Source organism: Lynx canadensis, chromosome B4 (genome assembly GCF_007474595.2).
Source record: "Lynx canadensis isolate LIC74 chromosome B4, mLynCan4.pri.v2, whole genome shotgun sequence".
In the NCBI taxonomy this organism is placed as follows: domain Eukaryota; kingdom Metazoa; phylum Chordata; class Mammalia; order Carnivora; family Felidae; genus Lynx; species Lynx canadensis.
In genome coordinates, this window is record NC_044309.1 from 42,392,437 (window position 1) to 42,419,773 (window position 27,337).

The 27,337-nt window shown below is 41.0% G+C and overlaps 1 protein-coding gene across 2 annotated transcripts in view; it reads right to left on the reverse strand.

Moving 5' to 3' along the window:
• NECAP1 (NECAP endocytosis associated 1) overlaps positions 1-27,337 on the reverse strand; it is a 44,159-nt gene that overhangs the window by 13,986 nt on the left and 2,836 nt on the right. The window contains exons 2-8 of one of the 2 annotated variants that reach the window (XM_030321608.1): positions 23,997-24,097; positions 23,478-23,582; positions 22,473-22,554; positions 21,509-21,617; positions 21,233-21,416; positions 18,796-18,898; positions 16,747-18,464 (exon numbers count right to left, since the gene is read on the reverse strand). In XM_030321608.1, coding sequence (XP_030177468.1) covers positions 18,416-18,464; positions 18,796-18,898; positions 21,233-21,416; positions 21,509-21,617; positions 22,473-22,554; positions 23,478-23,582; positions 23,997-24,097 — 733 coding nt within the window. In that variant the 3' untranslated portion in view covers positions 16,747-18,415. Of the gene's footprint in view, positions 1-16,746; positions 18,465-18,795; positions 18,899-21,232; positions 21,417-21,508; positions 21,618-22,472; positions 22,555-23,477; positions 23,583-23,996; positions 24,098-27,337 lie in introns of those variants that run through there. The other variant, XM_030321609.1, reaches the window with a different exon arrangement.

A 27,337-nucleotide genomic window follows, 5' to 3' on the forward strand; every position in this document is an offset into this window, starting at 1 on the left:
AGGATACAGGAGTGCTGATTCATAGGGGCACATGTACCCCAATGTTTACAGCAGTGCTATCAACGATAGCCAAATTATGGAAAGAGCCCAAATGTCCATCAACTGATGAATGGATAATGAAAATGTGGTTTATATATATAATGGAATACTACTTGGCAATGAGAAAAAATGAAATCTTGCCATTTGCAACAACGCGGATGGAACTCGAGGGCATTATGCTAAGTGAAATAAGTTAGAAAAAGACAGATATCATATGTTTTCACTCATACGTGGAATTTGAGACTTAACAGAGGACCATGAGGGAAGGTAAAGGGAAAAAAATAGTTTCAAACAGAGAGGGAGGCAAACAAACCATAAGAGACTCTTAAATACAGAGAACAAACTGAGGGCTGATGGGGGGGGAGGTGCGGGGGAGAGGGGAAAATGGGTGATGGGCATTGAGGAGGGCACTTGTTGGGATGAGCACTGGGTGTTGTATGTAAGCAAGGAATCATGGGAATCTACTCCCAAAGTCAAGAGCACACTGTATACACTGTATGTTAGCTAACTTGACAAGAAATTATATTTTAAAAAATAAATACATATATAAAAATAAATTGCTACTTCTTGCAAATACATATGTACATACATATGTACATACATACATACATACATAAAAGGTTATCTTTCAAAGAGTGAGCTACTGAAGCAGATATTGGATAACTATCTTTCAAAGATGTTATGGATGTTTTCTATAAAACTGTCATTAAATCTCTTTCGAATCAAAAATTTTGATTCCTTGGAACCTATAAAAATATTAAGGATTTGGATTCTAAAAAGATGGAGTTTATGTGGTGGCTGGTGAGAAATGGAAAAAATGTGTGTCTCCAGTCCCCCTATTGCTGAATACTATTTTTGCAGAAGTCCCATGCAACTAAATATAGGTTGTGGCAACCTGCCAATGACTCAAAGATACTCCTCCTGCCAAGAAAATATCTCAGAATCAGCCCCTTAGAGTTTCCCCCTGAATAATTCCAGTCTGACCTTCAACCACCAAATGTGAAGCATACTCTTGGAAAAAAGCAGCTAACTTGGGGCACCTGGGTGGCTCAGTGGGTTAAGCGTCCGACTCTTGATTTCAGCTCAGGTCACGATCTCACCGTTCATAGGATGGAGCCCCACGTCGAGCTCCTTGCTGACAGTGTGGAACCTGCTTGGGATCCTCTCTCTGTCCCTCCCCTGATCACACTCTCTCTCCTTCTCTCTCTCAAAAATAAATAAACTTTAAAAAAAATTTTTTAACCAGCTAACTTGCCAGTAAGTCGCTTATCTTACAGATTGAATTTACTGTGTACTTGTTTCTCACTAAATTTAAGGACTGTTAAAGACATCTCAAAACAATATCTGTACTTTTTTCTACATCATATTTCCATAGCAAATAATGATGAAATAACAACCTTGGAGCGCCTGGGTGGCTCAGTCGGTTAAGCATCCGACTTTGGCTCAGGTCATGATCTCACAGTCTGGGGGTTCAAGTCCCATATCAGGCTCTGTGCTGACAGCTCAGAGCCTGGAGCCTGCTTCAGATTCTGTATCTCCCTCTCTCTCTGTCCCTCCCCTGCTTGTGCACATGCGAGCACTCGCTCTCTCTCTCTCTCTCTCTCTCTCTCTCACAAAAATAAATACATAAACAGCAAAGACACATCTGATTAACATCACCAAGCTATGTCTAAGCTCCTGAGCATAGATTAATGTAATAAGTCACCTTTATTTGTACTTTTCTTCAGGTTTTATTGAGATAAAAATGGACATATAACTTTGTGTAAGTTTAAGGTGTACAATGTGATAATTTGATATATGGATATATTGTGAAATTATTACAACAGAGTTAGTAAATACCTCCATAACTTCATATAATTGCCCTTTCTTTTTTTGTAGTGAAAACATTTAAAATCCATTCTCTTAGCAAATTTCAATTATATAACACAGTATTTGACAATATTAGACTATACTCACAATGCTATACAGTAGATCTCCAGAACTTGTTAATCTTAGAGCTGGCAGTGTGCACCCTGTGACCAACATCTCTCTATTTCCCTTGGCTCCCGGCCCTGGCAACCATGATTCACTCTATGAGTTCAGTTTCTTTAGATTCCACATATAAATGAGATCATACAGTATCTGTCATTTTTTCCAGCTTTGTGGAGATACTATTGAAATATAAAAAATGTAAGTTTAAGATGTATACGGTAATGATTTGATACACATATATATTGGAAAATGAATACTACCATAGGGTTAGTTAACACATCCATCCCTTCACGTGACTGGTCTACACTCTTAACAACTGCCAGGTATATAACACAATAATGTTATCTGACACACAAGCTAAGGCAACAAAAGCAAAAATAAACAAGTGGGGCTGCAGCAAACTAAAAAGCTTCGACACAGCAAAGCACAGACCACCCATCAGTAATACCTCTCTCCGGGCTTTAGATCAAAAAAGAAAAACCAGTAGTTAAGAACAAGAGGAATCTGGAATATCTTGTTCCATCAGATATAAAGGAACTGAATAATTATTTTTCACATCACCAAAACGGGTGACCCGTTGAGATTCCCAGCCTCGGTCCCCCCACAAAGATCAACAGCTATCCATGAACAAAAACTGCTCTAGGAGAGCTGTGAAGTCTACTTCAGAAACTTTAGCAACACGGTGGAACAAAAAACCTGAGAATAACCACACAGGAAGAGAACAAACAGCTTCATTTTGCCTGCACTTTCCCACCCTCCCACCCCGGACCACCCAAGGCAACACTGCTCAGCACCAAGAGGGTTCTTCCCAGCTGGAAAGAGTTCTCCTTACCAGGAAAGGGAAAATGGGGTGAATGATCAGCCTCCCTAGCCTTTCAGAGCGCTTCAAGAAGGTCTCACTTCAGTTTCAACCCACCCAGACTGGCAGAGCCGAGTTGCATAGCATCAGCTAGGAACAAGGAAGAAAAGCAGAAACTACCAACAGCAGCCACACATGGTCACAGGTCACATTTCACAGCTCGGCGACATGATCCGCAGAAAACCCAGATTGTGCCACTGCAAAAACTAACGACCGCGGCAGACTCCCTGTAGATTTCACCAGCGTTTGCCTCACAGATACTCACATTTGCTGACACCAGACATCCGAGTCCCTCCCCGTTCCAACACCTCTCCGTGCACACCACCCCCACCCCCCACCAGAGCCCCTGAACCACACCAGCAGTCAACCATGGCCTCTGCAGCTGTTCCAATACAAGATGCTAGCATGGACCCCAGAGGATTACCCCAAACGTCATGTGTGCACTGAAGTGTAGCTTCTCCAGCTATACACTTGCACGTGGCCAGCCTGATGCCTATCACTGGCCACCACTACCGTGCACACACCCAGAGGGGGAGACCATGCAACTAGAGGAGAATGCACCAACGGCCCAGGCTGTTGCCGGTGAGCCCAAAGCTGGCTTCCACCCTTGCGGCCTGCCCTGGTCCCCACTACTCTATGTGGCTGCAACTGGTCCTCGCTGCTTAACTGGCTCTCGCAGCTGGTCCCCACAGCCAAGTGTGTGCATACCACAAGCCCCAGCCACCACCACTGCCTGCCCTGGCCCAAACTGCTGGGGTCTCCAAAACAAGTGTCAAAAACGAGTGTCAATGCCGTGGACCCCAACGGTCTGAGCCAAAGACACATCATGCCCCACCCCATCTATGGCACAACTACACATCCCAGCAGTTGGCACCCTGCACCACTAGAACTGGGGTCACAGCATGCTCTAGCATATGCCCACCCACAGACAAATGCCTTCCCTTAGGGAAGTTAGGCCATAGGTCTAGAAGAGGGGCTGTTTCTTCAAATATTCAGACAACTATACTAGGCTACAAGGATAATGAAGAATCAGGGAAATATGCAGGGAAGTACAGTAAACCTCTAGTAACTAGCCCCAAAGAAATGGCGATCTAGGAATTACCTGACAAAGAATTCAAAATAATTGTTCTAAAGATGCTCAGAGAGCTGTAAGAGAACTGAGAGAAACAATTTCATATAAGAAAAACAATACAAGAAAAAAGAAGTCCAACAGAGATCATAAGAAAAAATCAGAAATTTTGTAGCTGAAGAATTATCACTGAAGACATTCAACAGAAAGCTTCAACAGCAGCCTTAACCAAGTAGAACAAAGAATTTTGATCTAGAAGATAGATCAAATGAAATCTAGAGAGCAAAAAGAAAAAAGATGAAAAGAGAGGAATAAAGTCTACAAGACTTATCGGAAACCATTAAAACAAACACACATCATTGGAGTCCCAGGATACAAAAACCTCTTTAAAGAAATAATGCTCTTTAAAGAAATAATGGCTCTTTAAAGAAATAAAGAAAGCTCTTTAAAGAAATAATGGCTAGGGGTGCCTGGGTGGCTCGGTCGGTTGAGTGACCGACTTAGGCTCAGGTCATGATCTCATGGTTTGTGAGTTCAAGCCCCGCATCAGGCTCTGTGCTGACGGCTCAGAGCCTGGAGCCTGCTTCTGATTCTGTGTCTCCCTCTCTCTCTGCCCCCCCCCCCCACTCATGCTCTGTCTCTCTCTCTGTCTCAGAAATAAACATAAAAAAAAAAAAAAAAAAAAAGAAAAGAAATAATGGCTAAACATATCCCAAACCTAGAGAGAGATTTGGACATTCAAATTCACGAAGGAAGACATCACCACAAAAATGCAATTCAAAATGATCTTCTGCAAAGAAGAACAAAGGTAGAGGTATCACAATTCCAGATTTCAAGATGTACTACAAAGCTGTAGTCATCAAAACAGTAGGGTACTGGGGCGCCTGGGTGGCGCAGTCGGTTAAGCGCCCGACTTCAGCCAGGTCACGATCTCGCGGTCCGTGAGTTCGAGCCCCGCGTCGGGCTCTGGGCTGATGGCTCAGAGCCTGGAGCCTGTTTCCGATTCTGTGTCTCCCTCTCTCTCTGCCCCTCCCCCGTTCATGCTCTGTCTCTCTCTGTCCCAAAAATAAATAAACGTTGAAAAAAAAAAAAAAAAAAAAAACAGTAGGGTACTGGGGTGCCTGGATGGCTCAGTCAGTTAAGCGTCTGACTTTGGCTCAGGTCATGATCTCACGGTTCAAGAGTTCGAGCTCCACATCCAGCTCTGTGCTGACAGCTCAGAACCTGGAGCCTGTTTTGGATTTTGTGTCTCCCTCCCTCTCTGCCCCTCCCCTGCTCATGCTCTGTCTCTCTCTCTCTCTCTCTCTCTCTCAAAAAAAGTAAATAATAAACATCTTAAAAATTAAAAAAAAAAAGCACAGAGAAGAAATATGCAGTCTTCTCTGTGGCACTTAAAAAAAAAAGAAAGAAAGAAAGAAACAGTACAGTACTGGCACAAAAACAGACACGTAGATCAATGAAATGGAATAGAGCGCCCAGAAATAAACTCAAACTTATATGGTCCATTACTTTATGACAAAGAAAGCCATGGATATACAGTGGGTAAAAGACCATCTCTTCAACAAATGGTGCTAGGAAAACTGGACAACTGCATGTAAAAGAATGAAACTGGACCACTCTTACACCATACACAAAAATAAACTCAGGTTAAAAACCTAAGTGTGGGGGTGCAGGGGGCTCAGTTGGGTGAGTGTCAAGCTCTTGATGTCCACTCGGGTCATGACCCCAGGGCCCTGGGATTGAGCACCCATGTCAGGCTCTGTGCTGAGCAGGGAGCCTGTTTGAGATTCTCTCTCTTTCTCCCTCTGCCCCTCTCCCCGGTTTGTGCTTTCTCTCTTTACAAGTAAAAATAAAAGGGGGGCACCTGGGTGGCTCAGTTGGTTAAGCATCTGACTGTGGCTCAGGTCATGATCTCACGATTCGTGAGTTCGAGCCCCACATGGGGCTCTGTGCTGACAGCTCAGAGCCTGGAGCCTGCTTTGGATTCTGTCTCCCTCTCTCTCTGCCCTTCCCCCACTTGTGCTCTCGCTCTTGCTCCTCTCTCTCTCTCTCTCAAAAATAACCAACCAGTAAAAAAAAAAAGAAAGGTGTACCCAGAAGGTTCAGTCAGTTAAGCATCTGACTTTGGCTCAGGTCATGATCTCATGGTTCATGGGTTCGAGCCCCACGTCAGGCTCTGTGCTGATAGCTCAGAGCCTGGAACCTGCTTTGGATTCTGTGCCTCCCTCTCTCTCTGCCCCTCCCCTGCTCGCTCTCTGTCTCTGTCTGTCTCTCAAAAATAAACATTTTTTTAAAATTTTTAAAAAGTAAAAATAAAAAATAAATAGGGATGCCTGGGTGGCTCAGTTGGTTAAGCATCTGACTTCAGATCATGATCTCATGGTTTGTGGGTTCAAGCCCTGCATCGGGCTCTGTGCTGACAGCTCAGAGCCTGGAGCCTGCTTCAGATTCTGTGTCTTCCTCTCTCTCTGTTTCTCTCCTACTCTCTCTCTCGCTCTCTCTCAAAAATAAATAAACATTAAAAAAATTGTTTTAATTTAAATAAATAAAAACCTAAATATGAGACAGGAAACCATAAAATTCCCCACAAAAAAAAACATAGGCAATAATTTCTACATCGGTTATAGAAACGGTTTTCAAGATATGTCTCCTGAGGCAAGGAAAACAAAAGCAAAAATAAACTATTGGGACCACACCAAAATAAAAAACTTCTGCACAATGAAGGAAACAAATCAACAAAATGAAAAGGTCACCTACTGACCAGGAGAAGAAATCTGCAAATGATATATTCAATAAGGGGTTAAAATCCAAAATATATAAAGAACTACAACTCAATACCCCCCCCAAAAAAATCCTATTAAAAATGGGCAGAGGACCTGAATATTTTCTAAAGAAGACATATGTATGTTTTCACCAGAGAAATGCAAATCAATACCACAATGAAATATCACCTCATACCTGTCAGAATGGCTAGAATCAAAAAGACAAGAAATAACATGGGGAGAAAAAGGAAGCCTCATGCACCATTGGTGGGAATGCAAATTGGTACAGCAACTGTGGAAAACAGTATGGAGGCTGCTCAAAAAAATTAAAATTAGAAATAGTGTATAATCCAGTAATTCCACCACTGGAAAAACAAGAACACTAATTCACCCCTTAAGAGGCACCCCTTATGTTTATTGCAGCAGTGTTTACAGTAGCCAAGAAATGGAAGCAACCCAAGTGTCTACCAATAGATAAATGGATAAAGAAGATGTGGGGTGTGTGTGTGTGTGTGTGTGTGTGTGTGTGTATAATGGAATATCCCACAGCTGTAAGGAAGAAAGAGATCTTGCTATTTGTAATATGGATAGCCCTAGAGCATATAATGCAAAGTGAAGTAAGTCAAACAGACAAAGGCAAATACCATATGATTTTATTCGCATGTGGAATTTAAGAAAAACAAACAAACAAAGAGACAAAAAATAAAAAATAAAAAGACTCAAATACAGAGAATAAATTGGTGGTAGCCAGAGGGGAGGTCGGTGGGGGGATAAGCAAAATAGATAAAGGGGATTAAAAAGTATGAACTTCCAGCTACAAAAAAAAAAATAAGTCACAGAGATGAAAAGTACAACACAAGGAATACAGTCAATAACATTATAATAACGTGGTTTGGAGACACATGGTGACTATACTTCTCATGCACTGAGTAATATGTACAACTATTGCATCATTACGAGGTATACCTGAAACTAATAAAACACTGTGTGTTAATACTTCAATTAATAAAATAAATTATCTTCTCCAGGACACATTATGGTAAAACTGTCTAAAATCAAAAACAAAGAGAGGATTTAAAAAGCAGCAAGAGAAAAAATATCTCTCTCACACAAAGCCATAAGCAGATTTGCCAGTAGAATCCTTGCAAGCCAGGAGAGAATGGGGTGATATATTCGTGTTCAAAGTGCTGAAAGAAAGAAACAGTCAACCAAGAATATTTTACCCACCAAAATTATCATTCAGAAATGAAGGTGAGGGGCACCTGGGTGGCTCAGTCAGTTGAGTGTCTGACTCTTGATTTTGGCTCAGGTCATGACCCCAGGGTCATGGGATCAAGCCCTGCATCAGGATCCATGCTCAGCTTGGGATTCTCTCTCTCTCTCTCTCTCTCTCTCTCTGTCTCTCTCCCCCTCTTCCTCTCTCTCTCTCTCTCTCTCTCCCTCTCTCTACCCCTCTTCCTCTCTCTCTCTCTCTCTCTTTCCCTCTGCCCCACTCACACACTCTCCCTCTCTCTAAAATAAATTTTTTTTAAAAGTTTAAAAATGAAGGTGAGAGAAAGACTTTCCCTAAGAAACATAAGTTGAGGGTGCTCATCACTACTAGACTTGCTTTATAATAAATGCTGAAAGGAATTCTTCAAGCTAAAATGAAAAATTGCAAGTTAGTAATATGAAAGTATTCAACACACTGGTAAAGATAAGCCTATAGCTATATTCACTTAATTCTAGCATAAAGGTTAAACACAAAGGCATTAAAAACAGCTATAGCTAGAATAATTAAATAGATATACAATATAACAAGAGGTAAATAGTGACATCAAAAACATAAACGGGGGAATAAAAGGGTAGAGTTTTTGTATGCAAAGTTAAATTGTTATCAGCATAAAAGACTATTTCATATATGTGTATACACACACATACATACATATATATGGTGCTTTATGGAAGTTTCCGAGCCTACAGTAGAGTCAAAAACATTAAGAGAGGGGCATCAAAGCATACCACTACAGAAAATCATCAATTCACAAAAGAAGGCAGCAAGAGAAGAAGAAAGGAACAAGGGAACTACAAAACAAAAAAACAATTTTAAAAATGGCATTAGTAAATCCTTACCTGTCAATTACTCTAAATGTAAATGGATTGAATTCCCCAATGAGAAGATATAAAGTGACTAGATGGATAAAAAAAACCAAGACTCAACTATATATAACCTATAAGACACCCACTTCTGCTTGAACGATACACGTAAGTGAAGAGTGAACGGATGGGATAAGATATTCCACACAAGTAGAAACCAAAAGAGAATGGGATGGCGATCCATATACCACAAAACAGACTTGAAGCCAAAAATGGTAACAAAAAAATAAAGTCATTAAATAATGTCAAGAGGATATAACAACCCCAAATATATATGCACCCAACAGCAGAGCACCTAAATATATTAAGTAAATACTAACAGATTTGAAGGGAGAAATAGATGGTACAGTAATAGCAAGAGACTTCAGTATACCACTTTCAACAACGGATGGATCACCCAGATAGAAAAATCAACAAGAAAATGTTGGACTGCAGCCACTCTTCAGACTAAGGGACCTAACAGACATATACAGAACGTTCCATCCAACACCAGTAGAATACACATTCTTCTCAAGTGCAAACATAACATTCTCCAGAACAGATCGTATGTTAGATCAAAAAAAAGTCTTAGGAAATTTAAAAAGACTGAAATGTTCTCCAACCACAATAGTATGAAACTAGAAATCAGTAATAGAAGAAAACCTAGAAAATTCATAAATATATGAAAATTAACACATTCCTGAATAACCAATACATCAAAGCAGTCAAGCAGGAAATCAAAAAATATCTTGAAACAAAAGTAAAAACACAACATACCAAAACCTATGCAAGGCTACAAAAGTAATTCTAAAAGATAAGTTTCTGGCGGTACATTCTTACATTAAGAAAAAAGAAACATCTCAAATAAATAACCTCACTACACCTCAAGAAATTAGAAAAAGAAAAACACACTAAGCCCAGAGTTAGTGCAAAGAATGAAATAACAAGAGTCAAAATGAAAATAAATGAAACGGAGACCAGAAAAACAATAGAAAAGATCAACAAAACTCTGCTGGTGTTTTGAAAAGATAAAATTGCCTTGCCTTTAGCAAGACAGAGAGAAAAAGGAGACTCAAATAAGTACACTACAAAATGAAAGAGGAGACATTACAACTGGTACTACAGAAATACAAAGGATAGTAAGAGACTACTATAAACAATTATATGCCAAGAAACTGGATAACCTAGAAAACTGAAAACATTCCTAGAAACATACAGCCTACCAAGACTAAATCAGTAAATAACAGAAAATATGAACAGACCAATAACAAGTAAGGATTTTTAATCAGAAATCCAAAACCTGCCAACAAAGAAAAGTCCATAACCAGATGATTTTAAAGGAGAATTCGACCAAAAATTCAAGAGGGAAAAACACTCCCAAATTCATTTCATGAAAAAGAAATAAAGAAAACAATCCCATTCACAATAGCACCAAAAACAACAAAATTGGAATAAATTCAACCAAGAAGGTGAAATTTCTATACCCCAAACACTGCAACTTTGATGAAAAAAAAACTGAAAACAAAACATGAAAAGTCATCTTGTGTTCATGGATTGAAAGAGTTAGTATTGTTAAAATGTCCACATTTTTTTACAACACTCCCAAAAATTAACTCAAAATAGGTTAAAGATTTAAATTTAAGACCTGATATAGTAAACTTCTATAAGAAAACATAGGGAGGAAGTTCCCTGACATTAGTCTTGGCAATGATTTTTTAGATATGATACAAAGAGCACAAGCAACAAAACCAAAAATCAACGAGTGGAACTGTATCAAACTAAATGGCTTTTGCACAAGAGAAACATCGAAAAAAAATGAAGACAACCTATGGAATGGGGAAAAATATTCGCAAACCATATATGTGACAAGGAGTTCATACTCAAAATATTTAAGGAACTCCTACAACTCGGTAACAAAAAAACAATCCAATTAAAAATGGGCAGAGGAACTAAATAGACATTTTTCCAAAGAAGACAAAATGGCCAACAGCTCTTTTTTTCTTTCATTTACAAAAGGCTTATTTAGTCACAAGTGGTTGACTGTCTCAACGTGACTCAAGACCACAAAGATACTACTTCTACTTTACTCCCTTCTAAGCCCTAGGGCCCAGCCTGGCAGGAGTGATGCTTGGGGCCCATTCACAAGAAAGATGGTCAGCATCAGTAAACATCAGGGAAATGCAAATCAAAACCACAATCAAATATCACCTCACACCTTGTCATCAAGATGACAAGAGTTAACAAAAGTTGGCAAGGATGTGGAGAAAAGGGAACCCTTGTACACTGTTGATGGAAAGGCAAATTGGTACAGCACTACAGAAAACAGTATGGAGGTCTTTCAAACCATTAAAAACAAAACTACGATATGGTCCAGCAATTCCACTTCTAGATATACATCCAAAAGTAATGAAAATAGGATACTGGAGAGATGGAAGCACTCCAATGTTTCGTGCAACATTACTCAGAAAGATCAAGATATGGAAACACCCTGTGTCCATTTATGACGTGGTGTATATATGTGTGTGCATATGTACATATATGTACACACATACATAAAAAATCTTATTCAGCCATAAGAAAGAAGTAAAACCTGCCATTTGCAACCACATAGATGGACCTTGAGGGACAATGCCAAATGAGGTAAGTCAGACGGAGAAAGACAAATATATGTTATCATTTCTCTGTGAAATTGAAAAAACCCAAACTCACAGAAACAAAGAGTAGATTGGTGGTTACCAAGGGCTAGGGCGTAGGAGAGTTGGGGAGATGTGGTTTAAGGGTACAAACTTGCCACCAGTAAATAAGTCCTGGACATCTAATGCATGGCATAGTGATTATAGACAATACTGTATTATAACCTTCAAAGGGGTAAGAGACTAAATCTTAACTGTTCTCACCAGAAAAAAGAAATAATAATTCTGTGATGTAATAGAAGTGCTACCTAACACAATGGTAGTAACCATATTACAATATATAGATGTATCAAATCAATATGTGGCACATGCCTAAACTAATGTCATGTTACATATGTCAATTATATCTCGATAAAAATTTATATTTTAAAAAAGAAAAGAACTCCCATCATTATGTCCTTACACTTACCATTTTATTGCACATCCTGATAGCCAGAATTAGAATAGCCATTAAGCAGCAGTAGTAGTCCCATGTGCCAGGCCATACTGAGCACTTTAAAATGTTATTGTCACCGTCTCTCAAGGCAAGGGAAATGAAAGCAAAAATGAACTATTGGGACCTCATCAAGATAAAAAGCTTCTGCACTGCAAAGGAAACAATCAACAAAACTAAAAGGCAACCAACGGAATGGGAGAAGACATCTGCAAATGGCATATCGGATAAAGGGTTAGTATCCAAAATCTATAAAGAACTCACCAAACTTGACACCCAAAAAACAAGTACTCCAGTGAAGAAATGGGCAACAGACGTGAACAGACATTTTTCCAAAGAAGACATCCAGATGACCAACAGACACATGAAAAGATGCTCAACATCACACATCATCAAGGAAATACAAATCAAAACCACACTGAGATACCATCTCACACCAGTCAGAGTGGCTAAAATCAACTCAGGAAACAACAGATGTTGGCGAAGATGTGGAGAAACAGGAACCCTCTTGCACTGTTGGTGGGAAGGCAAACTGGTGCAGCCGCTCTGGAAAAGTGTGGAGGTTCCGCAAAAAATTAAAAATAGAACTATCCTATGACCCAGCAATAGCACTACTAAGAAGGTATCCAAAGGATACAGGAGTGCTGATTCATAGGGGCATATGTACCCCAGGGTTTATAGCAGTGCTATCAACAATAGCCAAATTATGGAAAGAGTCCAGATGTTCATCAACTGATGAATGGATAGAGAAGATGTGATTTATATATACAATGGAATACTACTTGGCAATGAGAAAGAATGAAATCTTGCCATTTATAACAACGTGGAAGGAACCAGAGGGCAATATGCTAAGTGAAATAAGTCATAGAGAGAAAGACAGATACCATGTTTTCACTCGTATGTGGAACTTGAGAAACTTAACAGAAGACCATGGGGGAAGGGAAGGGGAAAAAATAGTTTCAAACAGAGAAGGAGGCAAACCATAAGAGACTCTTAGATACAGAAAACAAACTGAGGGCTGATGGGAGGGGGTGCGGGGGAGAGGGGAAAATGGGTGATGGCATTGAGAAAGGCACTTGTTGAGATGAGCACTGGGTGTGGCATGTGAGCGATGAATCATGGGACTCTACCCCCAAAACCAAGAGCACACTATATACACTGTATGTTAGCCATTACTTGACAATAAATTGTATTAAAAAAAAAAAAAACTAAAAAATTTTTCAGTAAAAACATAAAAATAAAAAATATTATTGTGACAATAACTCTAGAAAGTAGGAACTATTATATTCATATCACATAGGAATAAACCAAGGCAAACAAATGTTAAGTAACTTGTCCAAAGTTAAAAAACCAATGGGGCGCCTGGGTGGCTCAGTCGTTTAAGTGTCTGACTCTTGATTTCGGCTCAGGTCATGATTTCATGGTTTGTGGGTTCGAGCCCCACGTTGGGCTCTGTGCTGACAGCTCAAAGCCTGGAGCCCACTTTGGATTCTGTGTCCTTCTCTTTCTGTCCCTCCCCCTGCTCATGCACTGTCTCTCTCAAAAATAAATAAACATTAAAAAAAAAAAAAAGTAAGTGGCACAGGAAAATTTTGCACTGTGGCAATTAGTTCCCTCCGAAATCCATGGTCATAACCACGACTACACTTTACTACCCATTAGTCATCTATTCTGATAGGATCAGGGGAAGGGTCATTAAAATTAATAAGTACATTCCTCATTCAAATATTTATTTAAGTATTAAAGTCTGAAGAAAGTATTATTCTGTACTTCATTTTCTGCCTACCTAAAGAGCTACCTTTCTACATTCTCAACAAATGCATCAAATGCATGGTTAGACTCCATAGATATGTCCCTTGACAGTCTTCATGTATGTCTTTCTTTTTAAACACCTTCCGTCACCAGGATGTATGAGCAGTATTTCCTACAGTTGCTGGAGTTGCTAGAGGGAGCTTGCCCTCTAGTGGCCCCATGCTGATATACAGCCAGAGGTAGCATTCACAGAAAGTGCTTCAATGACATTCTTTCCTAGTATAGGTTCAGTGGCAGAACACATGTAAGGGAGAAGAAAATATTAAAAAGCAAGTAATCCACAATGGGTCTTAACGCATTATTGTGGGTTTTTTAATGTGTATTTACTTTGAGAGAGAAAGAGAGAGAGCATGAGGAGAGGCAGAGAGAGAGGGAGAGAATCCCATGCAGGACACGGAGCTCGATCTCACCAACTGTGAGACCATGACCTGAGCCAAAATCAAGAGTTGGACACTCAACCGACTCAGCCCCCCAGGCACCCCCCGCGTTACTGTGTTTTAATTGAGCTGATGACACTGTGCTTAGACTGAGTAGACCGATAAGGCAGAACAGGAGGGCACTGTGGACAATTACGTTACTCCTGGCTCAGATGTAGCCAATTCAACTATACCAGAGCTTTTTCAAAAAAACGAACTACCGCTCTACTTTGATATCTTTCAAAACGGGACTGAAAATGACAATAATGGCAAAATCTGAAATAAATGCCCAAAACAATCACAAGCCTATATGTAAGTCCCCCAGGGTTAAGGGACCTGAAAATCAAGATAACTCTCATTTTTCCTTTCTTTCTCAAGAGAATATGTGTGTGAGGGGCGCCTGGGTGGCGCAGTCGGTTAAGCGTCCGACTTCAGCCAGGTCATGATCTCGCGGTCCGTGAGTTCGAGCCCCGCGTCAGGCTCTGGGCTGATGGCTCGGAGCCTGGAGCCTGTTTCCGATTCTTTGTCTCCCTCTCTCTCTGCCCCTCCCCCGTTCATGCTCTGTCTCTCTCTGTCCCAAAAATAAATAAACGTTGAAAAAAAAATTAAAAAAAAAAAAAAAAGAGAGAATATGTGTGTGATTGATGGGGAGCTCTTGAGTAGGAGCTATTGTTTGTTTTTTTTTCTTCTTTTAAGTAGGCCTCACACCTAGCATCAACATGGGGCTTGAACTCAAAACCCTGAGATGAAATCAAGAGTCGGACGTTTAACCAACTGAGCTACCCCATTGCCCCAAGTGGGAGTTCTATAGTCACATACCATATGTGTGTGTCATGCAAAGTTAAGAGGCAATAACAGAAATGGTGTGTTTTTTTAAGCTACAAGATAACTAAAACATAACCAAAGTGCAATGTCATCTTAAGACAGTGATGGTCATCAAAATGAGACCGTAAATTACCAAGCGTATCTGCTGTGCTTTATTTACAATACCATTTTTCTTTTCCCAGGTCACAGGGTTTATGTACCAAAGTAAAATTTTTCTTCATCACTGCCTTTTTGATTCCCTAATAGTGATGGATTTTGGAGCACATAAATGAGATTTTCTGCAACTATGACAAAGCATACAAAGAACACTTACATCATGTAGCTAGGAACAACCCTGAGAATGAGTAAAAGAAGGAAAATACCCAACTTACTGATTTCTAATCCATCTTCACTGAAATCACTGTTAATTCGACAAGTATTTAATGAGCATCTACTATAACACAAAAGTATAGGGAAGTATGGTTTGTAGATAAAAATGAAGACATGGTCCTTATGTTCAAAGAGCTTAAAAACTAATATTCTAATATTACAAACTAATATTAATTAGCATAATTAATATTACAAAGTAATGTTATTAGAGAATTTCAACAGCAACCTAAACAAAACAAAGGAGATCATTTTTCAGACTGAAAGAATAGGTGACATTTCATGAAGTATTATTCGCGCCAGCTTTACGAAACGGGAAGGATTTCAATAGGCAGGAAGGTATTGTAGGCAGAGGGAATTTTAGCAAGCAGTCAATGTTCAGGGTGCTAATGGCATTTGAAGAATGACTAGTATCCTGGTTTCAGGAGCATATTTTGAGTGAAAGGGAAAACAAGGTTGAGGATGAAATGGTACTTTGGACTTTATGATCTAAGCAAAGGAAAATCATTAAAGACAATGAGTCAGGGAAGAAAGGGCATGGGCACGGCTTGATTTAGGAAGGTGATTCCGGTGGCAACAGGGAAGGTGAATTGGAGCTAGAGGAAAAGAAAAGAAAGCTAGAGGCAGGCCAACTGCCTAGAAGGTTATCAGGATGAAGTGGAGTAATACAAGTTCACACTACAACTGTGAAGGCAGATTCTAATGTACAACTGAGGGGGTTGAGCTAAAAACAAAACAAAACAAAACAAAACAAAACAAAACAAAACAAAACAAAAACAAAAAGATTGTCCACTTTCTTCCCCAAACAAAACCTGAGGTTTATGATACACTTCTATCAGTGACAGTGCCTCACAACCTCAGTAATGATAAGAAAGGCCGTGGGTGGGAAAGACATCTAGGCCCTACTCTAGGAGGTACATCAGAATCTCTACAGAGAGCAGTGTGTTACTTTATTTAAAAAAGCAAGCACACGTATCATTCTGATTCACCTTCTGTGAAAAGCACTGAATGAGAACTCCAAGATCCTTCTGGCTTCCAAAGTCTATAACTCTGTCTTTAGTTCCATGTCTTACAGATCCCCCTCATTGATGCTGATTATAGTTCTGGAACGTGAGTGGTGGCCTCGATCATGAAGATAATCTGAAGCAAAAGAAATGAACTGTACCAGCAAATAAATAATTTATACGATCTCTATAAGGAGTGGAGTGCTCTGTAGGTTTAGAACCATGAGTACCGAAGTCTAGCCTGAACTGCTGAATGAAACCCTATTTCTTGAAAAAGAGTAATAGATATAAAATGTCCATTTATTACCTACTGGCCCGTTTATATTGGGTCAGTTGAATTAAAAAGGCACTGAAATAGGCAAATTAAAGATAAAGGAGACACTACCTTTTTCCATATTTTTAATTACCATTATTGCACCAATACAGCATACGCTTTATATACATATATCTTAAATTTCATTTTCAGTTTTTCAGCAATTCAAATACATAATATATTATCATCTTGAGAATACAAAGAACACAACATGGAGGAAGATTGAGAAAATAGTTTCCCAGTAGTCAGTCACTAGTGATTCTATAGACTTTCCACTTAGTGTTTTCTATTGGAATTTTAAAAAGCCCTGCCATGGCTCTGTAAGAATAGAGCTGCCTGGAACAGGAGGCAATGAGAAAAAAATGGACCCAAAGTTAAAAAGAGTCAAGAAGGAAATCCAGGAGAGAGACTATATTTTGAAACTAAACACGAGCCTCCCAAAGTGTACACATCCAAAGAAGTGCTGAGGGAAGAAACGAGATCTTCCCGTTTCACCCTCAAAATTGCCCATTAACAAACACAATTGATAGTGCCCATTCATTTGAGAAAGGGAACTGTCTTCACAGCACTGTAAAAGGAATGGTGGGGTAGAGGGAAGGGAAAGTGGTGGGAGAGCAACTTGCTTTTGAGATACCCTCTGTGATGGTTTGGCGAAGCGGTCACTCGGGCAGAACCCAGGACGGCTAGTGCCATGGACTCTCCAGCTTCCTTCATAAGTGACAATGTATGTAATAGCAGCTTTCTATGAAAGGGCTAGATGCACTGAAAACGAAATGTTCACGCAAGGGGCCAGATACCCAGGCAGCAAGGCAATGTGGGTACTGAAAAAGAGTTACGTGCTTTTCAACCCGTCTGCTCTACAGATCAGGTTAAAAACTCTAAACCCTTCAACTCCAGGTCAAATAATGGGGCAAATGCAAAGTAATGCCGCGCTTCAAATGCAGCCACCAGATGGAGCTGCAAGAAAGTCAATGCTTCTCTACAATATAACTTGGAAAACACAGCCCCTTGAACCTCCTTCATCCAAGAGACACCCATTGATCAAAGATGTCGCACTATTCAACAAATAAAAGAACAGTGGAGGTGCCACCAACAAACCCTCTGAGCACAGGAGGAAACCATGTAAACACACGAGGGCGATGGAGCTGCCCCCCGCCCTGGATGTTCACTGGACAGGATAAGCCTGCAGGAGGGTCTATCTCAGAGACCCAGGAAACAGGTCTTTCTTCACACCTATCCCCGTCAAAACTCTGAATCTGTAAACACTGAGGTTGGCCAGTCCATTTGGAGGGTCGTAGGCTAGTGGGAAAGGAAATGTCAAGGTTTTTGTCTCCCCTGAAATTGCTAAATAGGGCTTCACAAAGAGGCACACAGGGTCATGAGATGATTCTGAAATAAGTTGAAGAACTGAAAAGAACAATTTTACAGATGTTAGAATTCACTTCTCCCTCAAAGAGATCTGGCCTCTGGGGCCCTGCATAGTCAGCCACAAGTATGAGAAGACCCACCACTCCCCTGCCTTAACAGTGAACAGGAGATGAGAGATTCTTCCTCGGCTGTACGCAAGTAACAACACAGGGGGGTGACGTGATCCAGCTTGAATGCAATGGAGGAGCTATGAAAAAGATTGTCCAGTAATTTTGGTTCTGGGAAGAGAAGGGGTTCCTAACTTCCCTCACAGATTGGTGCCCTCAAGGTCATTTTTTTTTTTTTTCTTCAAGTCTGTCCTTAATGCTATTCAGAACTGGACCCAGTTGGATGGCTGTGGTGCCTGGTTTGGAACAGAGCTGTAAGACAGGAGAACAGAGAGAAAGCCAAAGGAATTAGGACAGCTACTCCATTCTTCACTTAATAGTTTCCAAGAAATCACTGCCCAGAATTTCTGAAACTATACCTCACAGAAATTCTACTTATCAAGGCTTGAAACATCCCAGTCAAACTTCACCCTACAGCTTTCTTATCCCACCATCCCCAGCACGAACTCTACTTCCTTACCTAAACTTCCTGCCTAAGACTCTATGATCTGGAAATGCCCTGCCTTCCCACATCAAGGTTTCATTGGACGGTAACGTTCCCTGTACCCTGATTGACAGTATGCTGGTTTCACTATGCTCATACCTGGAAGCAGTGCTAAAGTCTCCCCACAAGTCATTGCTTGCAGACACTGGAGCTGGTGCTGGTGCCGGGACAGGAGCAGGAGCATCCAAATCTAAAAGGATATCTGAATACAGGGCAGACAGAACAAAAAAGAAAAGGGGAGGCGTAAGAAAAATCTCAGAAATAAAAACTTACGCTTACACCAAAATCTATACACAAATGTTCCTTGCAGCTTTATCTGCAATAGCCAAAAACTGGATATGAGCCAGATGATTCCCCGTGGGTGACGACGGTTAAACGCGCTATGGTACATCCATACCATGGAATACTACCCAGCGAGAAAGAGAAACAAACTGCTGATGTACACAACTTGGATGAATCTCAAGGGAATTATGCTGAGTGGAAAAAGCCAATCCCCAAAGGTTATGTACTGTATGCTTCCATTTATATAACATTCACGAAGTGACAAAATTATAAAGACGGCAAACAGATTAGTGATCGCCAAGGGTTAGAGGAGGCGTGGGGCAGGACTCGGGGGGAGGTGTGGGTATAAAAGGATGATGTGAGGGATCCTTGCACTGAGGGAGCTGTTCTGTATCCTGACCGTGGTAACAGATCCAGGAACCTAACACGATCAGAGTGCAGAGAACTAAACACACATATACACACGAATGAGAACACGTGTAGCTGGTGAAATCTACATAAGATCAGTAGACGGTATCAATGTCAATTTCCTGATTAAGCTGTTCCACTTCGGTTTTGCAAACAGTTACCATTTAGGGAAAATGGGTAAAGAGGACCCAGGATTTCTTTCTGTTATTTTTTACAACTGCATGTGAACCTACAATCATCTTAAAATAAAAAGCTTCATTCAAAAAAATTAAAAATAAATCTTAGACATTATCCCCCCAGTGCCTTCTGGAGACACTTATGAAAAGAAGTAGGTTACAACCATTTTTATCTCAAAATTCCAGAAAGAAAAAGTTTACTCTTAGTAGTCAATTATATGAATAATCTCAGGAAAATTCCTTTTCACGTTCTAATGTTCTCACTCTTTTATTTTTTTTTAATGTTTATTTTTTGAGAGAGCACACACATACATACGCATGTGAGAGAGGGGAAGGGGCAGACAGAGAGGGCTACAGAGGATCAAGGCAGGCTCTGCACTGACAGCAGAGAGCCTGACACAGGGCTCGAACACATGAACTACGAGATCACAACCTGAGCCGATGTCAAACCCAGGCACCCCTAATATTCTCATTCTTGAAATGGAAAGAACTAGATCTATTCTTTTTTGCCATTATATGGTACAGAAAAGTGAAAATGTATTCACGAACCCAGATGCTGTCTAACGGTCTCCCAGCTGCCCTAGCGAAGAAACAGGAAAAATGAAAACATCACGTTTACTGAGTGGCTGCTCTGCGCCACGGACAGTGCTAGGTGGCGTCAGGCCACCTCACCTTCACAATCTGGGTGTAGTTTTAAGTCTCCATTATGTAGATAAGGATATTAAGACAGAAAATATAAATAATATCACCAAGTACACTCAGATATAAAATAGCAGAGCTCAGGGCGCCTGGGTGGCTCGGTCAGTTGAGCATCTGACTGCAGCTCAGGTCATGATCTCATGGCCCGTGGGTTCGAGCCCCGCGTCGGGTTCTGTGTCAGTCCAGAGCCTGGAGCCTGCTTTGGATTCTATGCCTCCCTCTCTCTCTGCCCCTCCCCCACGCAGGCTCTGTCTCTATCAAAAAATGAATAAACGTTAAAAAAAAATTAAAAAAAAAAAAGCAGAGCTCTCACCAAAATCTGAGTGCATCTGACTCTCAGGCCTACTAGCATCTAACCAAGGTACAATGAAGGAAATAGTCTTTTTCTTAATAACCACTCATTTTCTTTTTTTGGGCGGGTGGGAGAATCTCAAGCAGGTTCCACACCCAGCCTGAAGCCTGATGCGGGGCTCAATCTCACAACTGTGAGATCAAGAGCTGAGCTGAACTCAAGAGTCAGGTGCTTAATCAACAGAGCCACCCAGGTGCCCAATATCCACTCATTTTGTGACAAAGAACCTACCAAATACCATGACTCTCGGTTCAATAGAAAAGCTTAAATTCCTTGCTAAAGGCTGTCAGAATCACCTTTCAGTACCAAGTGTCATTAATAGCAAAAACATCAATACTCTCCTTGGCAAACAGGGGTACGGTACCCAACTGAAACTTAAGATATGATGATTTCTTGATGTGTAAGTGATGAATCACTAAATTCTACCCCTGAAATCATCATTACACCACATGTTAAACTTGGATTTAAGTAAAATTTAAAAATTTAAAAAAAAAAAGAAAAGATAAGATGATTTCTCAAAGTTAAAAGTAACAGAGACGGAGCGCCTGGCTGGCTCAGAGGGTGCAATGTGCAACTCTTGTTCTCAGGGTTTTGAGTTCAAAGTAACAGAGAGATTTACCTGCATCACTACCTCCATGGTTAGATTTTGGAATGGGTGGTGGAGTGACATGATTGCTGATGGCAACTGAGGAGGATGGTGGGGGGATGGTGACTTTGCCTCCAGGTGGGGGCGGGAGCAGGCTCAGGCCCCCAGTTCCCGCAGCCTTGGGCTTGGAAGCACCACCTTTCTTAGTTGTAATGTTCTATAAAAAAGAAAACAGAGAAGAAAGAGAAAGAAAAAGTCACAAGCTTATTATGGAAATTCAGGGAGCGGGAGGAAAGAAACCATACTCACCCCAATACTCAACTTGATGGTCTGTCCTTCCTTGAAGCCCAGATCCAACTTGGGACGAGTGTCCATTTCCTGAGATTCTCTGGAAATCTCAGATTCCTGCTTTACCCACCTTCAGTAAAAGAGTAAATTAGCTCAATTTGGGACTACCTGAAAGCAGAGCTGACACACAAATTTGAGTGTAACTGGCTTATGTGAAACAGAACTCCAGAAAGCAGAGTGAAGGAACATGAAAAGTGAGGAAGGAAAAGAAGAAAAGCCAAAACAGGGCAACAGGGTTCAATATCACCGAGGAGCCATTCAGAATGCATATTTAACTTGTCCCTCCAAAGGAGGGCATTTAGCCGCCAATTTCCACCCGCCACGGGTGAGGGCTGCCCCTGAGGGGACGTTAATTCCTCCGTCCTTCCGGGCTGCATCCCTGTGCCAACTGAGTGCACTTCCACAATTTCAGAGTTCTGAGGCAGAAAAGCAGACTTATGCCTGCCCTTGAAGTAGGAAGCTGACAGTGCATGGCGCTGTCCACCACAGCTGTGGCAAAACTGAAGCAATGTCGTTGCAGGAGACATACAACACGTCAGCTACACAAAGCAACAAAACTGGCATGTAACTCCTCCTCTCTCACATACAGTCCTGCTGTGACTATATGCCTCCCTCGGCCACTTAAGAGAGCAAATGTCAATTCCTCCAGAGGCATAAGCAAAAGCATCATCTCAAAACACCGTACAAAGGACCAAAAACATATCCTGGGCTATAAGGAAAGGACAGAAGAGACACAAAGATGATGTAAGGAAACAGTGAATGGGAAGATTCAAATTCGTAACAAACTAGTTTATCAAATACAGAAACCAGCAGGTAAAAGAGGTAGTATCCATTCAACTGAGGAGGAGCATTTCCAAAACCCTTTAGCTTGGTTCAGGGTTAACTTAGCCAAGGTTTAACTTGGTTAAGGACAAGAATCACTCACTTGAAATGATCTTGCAAGGAGACATTAAAGTCAAAGGCATCACCCCGATCTGTGAAGCCAATGCCAATGAAAGCACTACGCCCTGTGAAAAAGACAGGAATACTCAGAACAGGAAGTGTCCCTTAGGGAAAATTCCACCCAATGAAAATTAAAAGTTACCTTAACTAGATAAAGTCTGTGAATGTGAAACATTTCTCACAGCCCAGGGGTCCACACCCTACATATTGCCCAAGAGACAAATGCTGCCATACTTGTTTTTGTCAATAATGGGGCGCCTGGGTGGCTCAGTCGGTTGGGCGGCTGACTTCGGCTCGGGTCATGATCTCGCGGTCCGTGAGTTCGAGCCCCGCGTCGGGCTCTGTGCTGACAGCTCAGAGCCTGGAGCCTGTTTGGGATTCTGTGTCTCCCTCTCTCTCTGACCCTCCCCCGTTCATGCTCGCTCTCTCTCTGTCTCAAAAATAAATAAACATTAAAAAAAAAAAATTTTTTTTCTTTAAATAATATTTTACTGGAACACAGTTATTCCCATTTGTTTACATATTATCTATAGCTGCTTTCATACTACATCAGCAGAACTGAGTACCTACAATACAGACCATTTGGCCTGCAAAATCTAAAATATTCACCATCTGTCTTTCCAGAAAGTTTGCCCACCTCTGATATAGACTATGGAGAAAAGATAGAAAATGCCCTAGACATAGATGATTTAAGACAGTCCCACCAAAACCCACCACAAACAACGAATGAGTGGGCAATATGTATGAATTCTTTGGTTGGATAGACATTTATTTATATCCACCTATTAATTATCATATCTTGAACTTGTTTTTATTTATTACAAACAACATGTTAATCCTTGTCCTTTAGCAACCATAGTTAACTGTGGAGCAAGGGGTGGAAAAATTTAGTAAACTGAAGTTAAGATAAATGCAACTGAGACGCACTTTATTGAAAGGCATCACCTATTTTCCTAACCTCACCCATTCAAAATCCCAGATCCCTTACCAGTACCATCCTGGATCCGGATTACAAAGTAGCGGCTGGAATCTGTCACTGTCTCCACAGCAATACCAGGATATTGTTCTACTGGTGCCTGAGCAAAGAGCTCCCCTAACAGGTAAGAAAAGGACTTCCTTGAGCTAAAGAAGCAAAAATCTAGAACTCTAACAAATATTTCCATTCCAGTCTCCAACTTAAATGTATTTATAAAAGTTCACCAAAAATGGGGTGCCTGGGTGGCTGAGTCGGTTAAGCATCTGCCTCTTGATTTCGACTCAGGTCATGATCCCATGGTGTGTGGGTTCAAGCCACGTGTTGGGCTCTGCGCTGAAAACTCAGAGCCTGCTGGAGATTCTCTCTCTCTCCTCTCTCTGTGCCCCTCCCCTGCTCACTCTCTCACTCTCAAAATACATAAATAAACATTAAAAAAAAAAAGAAGAAGAAGAAGAAAAAAAGAAAAAGGAAAAGAAAAGGCACACCAAACTAATACCCTTAATATGTTAGAGGGTCACCAGCACAGATTACCTGAAACTTTATCCTCAAGCTTGATATAAGCAATCTTCCCTTTTGAAGTGATTCGGAGGCGACCAGTCCAATCAGGCTGGTCTAATTTCCAGTCAGATGCCCTAGGACAGGAAAATAGGAAGCCTCAAGTCTATGGCTTTTATTACGAAAAACCTACACAGAATCATTTGCCGCATTTCTATTTCCCTTCTTGCTTATTCTACCTATTAAATAATTAACAAGAATAACTCATGATCCCTGCTGCCCAGATGCCTCATATGACATATAATCCAAAGCAAACAAAAGACAGTGTTACTTCTTAAGAATTCTGGAGTCTAATAAGCATCAATAAAAACATGTAAAAGTACAAATACAAGCAATTAAAACTAACTCTCATAATGGTACTATACTGCCACACTGCAGATGATATTTTATATAATAGTGTTTTACTGATCAAGTAATAACAGAGTCTACTGAATGAACTATACTGGGTAACAGAAGGCTTCCCAAATCCCTAAATGTATTATCATCTTTCACTGAATTCAACCAATACTTACAGGATGCATATTAAGTCACAGGCACTGTTCTAGGTGAAGGAACAAAACAAAGACTCCTACCCTCGTGAGGTTTATATTCTAATAGAAAATAGACAATAAAAAATAAACATAATAAGTAAAATAATTAGTATCTCAGAAAATGGTAAGTGCTAAAGCAGAAAGAAAATGAAGAAGCAGAAAAGGGAAATCGGGAGGGTAGTGGGAGAGTAAACAGGTTGCAGCATTCAAGAGGGTAGTCAGGGGAGGCCTTATTAACAGGGTGAAACGAGGGGCACCTGGGTGGCTCAGTTGGTTGAGCGTCTGACTTCAGTTCAGGTCATGATCTCACAGCTCCTGAGTTCGAGCCCCGTGTCGGGCTCTGTGCTGACACCTCAGAGCCTGGAGCTGCTTCAGATTCTGTGTCTCCCTCTCTCTCTGCCCCGAACCCACTCGCATTCTGTCTCTGTCTCTCTCCAAAATAAATAAACATTAAAAAAAAATTTTTTTTTTTAATTTTTTTTTTCAACGTTTATTTATTTTTGGGACAGAGAGAGACAGAGCATGAACGGGGGAGGGCAGAGAGAGAGGGAGACACAGAATCGGAAACAGGCTCCAGGCTCTGAGCCATCAGCCCAGAGCCCGACGCGGGGCTCGAACTCAGGGACCGCGAGATCGTGACCTGGCTGAAGTCGGAAGCTTAACCGACTGCGCCACCCAGGCGCCCCCCCAAAAAATTTTTTTTTTAAACAAGGTGAAATGTGGGCAAAAATGTGAAGGAAGCAAGAGAGTTACTCATGCAGATATTGGGGGGAGGGGCGGAGGAGCTCCAGGTTTGAAACAAGTAGTGCAAAGGTGCTAAGGTACGAGTGTACCTGGAATGCTTGCCCTCAAAAAGAAAGCCACCGCAGCGGGAATAAAATAAGAGATGAGGTGGGGGTGAGGTAACAGAGGGGCAAATTTTATAGGCCTCATACGAACTTTAGCTTTTACTGAGTGAAAAAGGAGCCAGTACCAGTTTTAAGCAGAGGTGAAACATGATCTTCCTTTGACTTTAAAAGGATCACCTTGTCTGTTGTACATAGAAGCAATGTAAATACTGAAGCAGGGGGATTATAGTTAAGAGACTACCACCGCAATCCAGGAGTCATGACGGTGACTAGGAAGGGACAGGAGCAGAAGCGGCTAGATTCTAGATACATTTAAAGCCAAGAAACGGGGTTTTCTAAAGGACTGAATGTGAGGTAGGAGGAGTCAAGGATGACTGAAGTTTTTCGCCTGAGCAAAGGAGCTGCCAATAACTGAGACAGAAAGGCTATAGGTAGAGCATGTCTGAGAAGCTCAGGAGTTCAGTTTTGAATATGTTGAGTTGGAGACGTCAAATTGATTTCTCAAGTGAAGATACAGAGAAGGCATTTGAATATGAGTCAGGAGTTCAGGAAAAACATGTGGGCTAGAGATACAGATGTCCGTGGAAACATTACAAAACACTGAATACTTATAATCTGTGTGATACATGAATTTGAAGGAAATCTAAGACATTATTTAAATATGACCAATTTTACAAAGCTCTGAATTTGTGAGTTTGTTTTTGTCAGCGTGTGGAAAAGAGAGGGCAAAGTAAAAGTTATTAAGCAACTCATCATGGGGCACCTGGCTGGCTCAATCCCTAGAGCATGTGACTTTTGATCTCGAGGTTGTGAGTTCAAGCCCCGTGTTGGGTACAGAGATTACATAAAAATAAGATCTCAGGGAACCTTGGTGGCTCAGTCAGTTGAGCACCAGGCTCTAAATTTCAGCTGCGTTCGTGATCTCGCGGTCACAAGATCGAACCCCGCATGGGGCTCCACACCGAGGGCAGAGCCTGCTTGGGATTCTCTCTCTCCCTCTGCCTCTATCCCGTGCTCTCTCTCTTTTTGTCTCTCAAAAAGAATAAAAATTTAAAAAAAATAAAATCTTTGGGGCACCTGGGTGGCTCAGTCGGTTAAGCGTCCGACTTCAGCCAGGTCACGATCTCATGGTCCGTGAGTTCGAGCCCCGCGTCAGGCTCTGGGCTGATGGCTCAGAGCCTGGAGCCTGCTTCTGATTCTGAGTCTCCCTCTCTCTCTGACCCTCCCCCGTTCATGCTCTGTCTCTCTCTGTCTCAAAAATAAATAAACTTAAAAAAATAATAATTAAAAAATAAATAAATAAAATCTTTAAATAAAAAACCTTATCCCTCAGAAACCTGAAGACTAATACTTGCAAGGCAGAAAGGTAACAGTAAAATATATCTAAACAAGAAGCAAAGGTGGAAAGGAAAAAAAAAATGAAAATTAGCACAGGTTTTGAACAGGATTTATAAATCCTTGTCATGCCCTCATCTCTTAATGCCGTGCCTCAAGTACTTGAATCTGATCCACACTATAATGCTCTAAAGGTCCCTGAGTTTTAATTTTTTTTAAGGAGTCATTACTTATTCTACCATCACACCATGAGCTAAACACTGTGTAGTGAATATATCAGGAACAAGCCTACTAGATGTGTTTCCTGGGACAGGTTCCTTGACTTATTTACCTTGCGTGTCTAGTGGCCAATATTTAACAAATCCTCAGTAAGTGAATGGATATCCCCAGCAGCAATTTCCCTCAGCCCTGAGCCTTCGTTGCTTTCCCATTCCCAAGACCTAGCCCGAGGAGCTCTTGGTTTCGCTGGTCTTCTGAACTGACTTCACAAATTTTCATTGACGTCAGTAATAAACCCTTACAGCAACCATCTGGAATAGGCATGGAAAGCCTACCATCTCTGTCCGTCTCAATGAAGAATAGTAACACAGGAAGTAATGCCTAA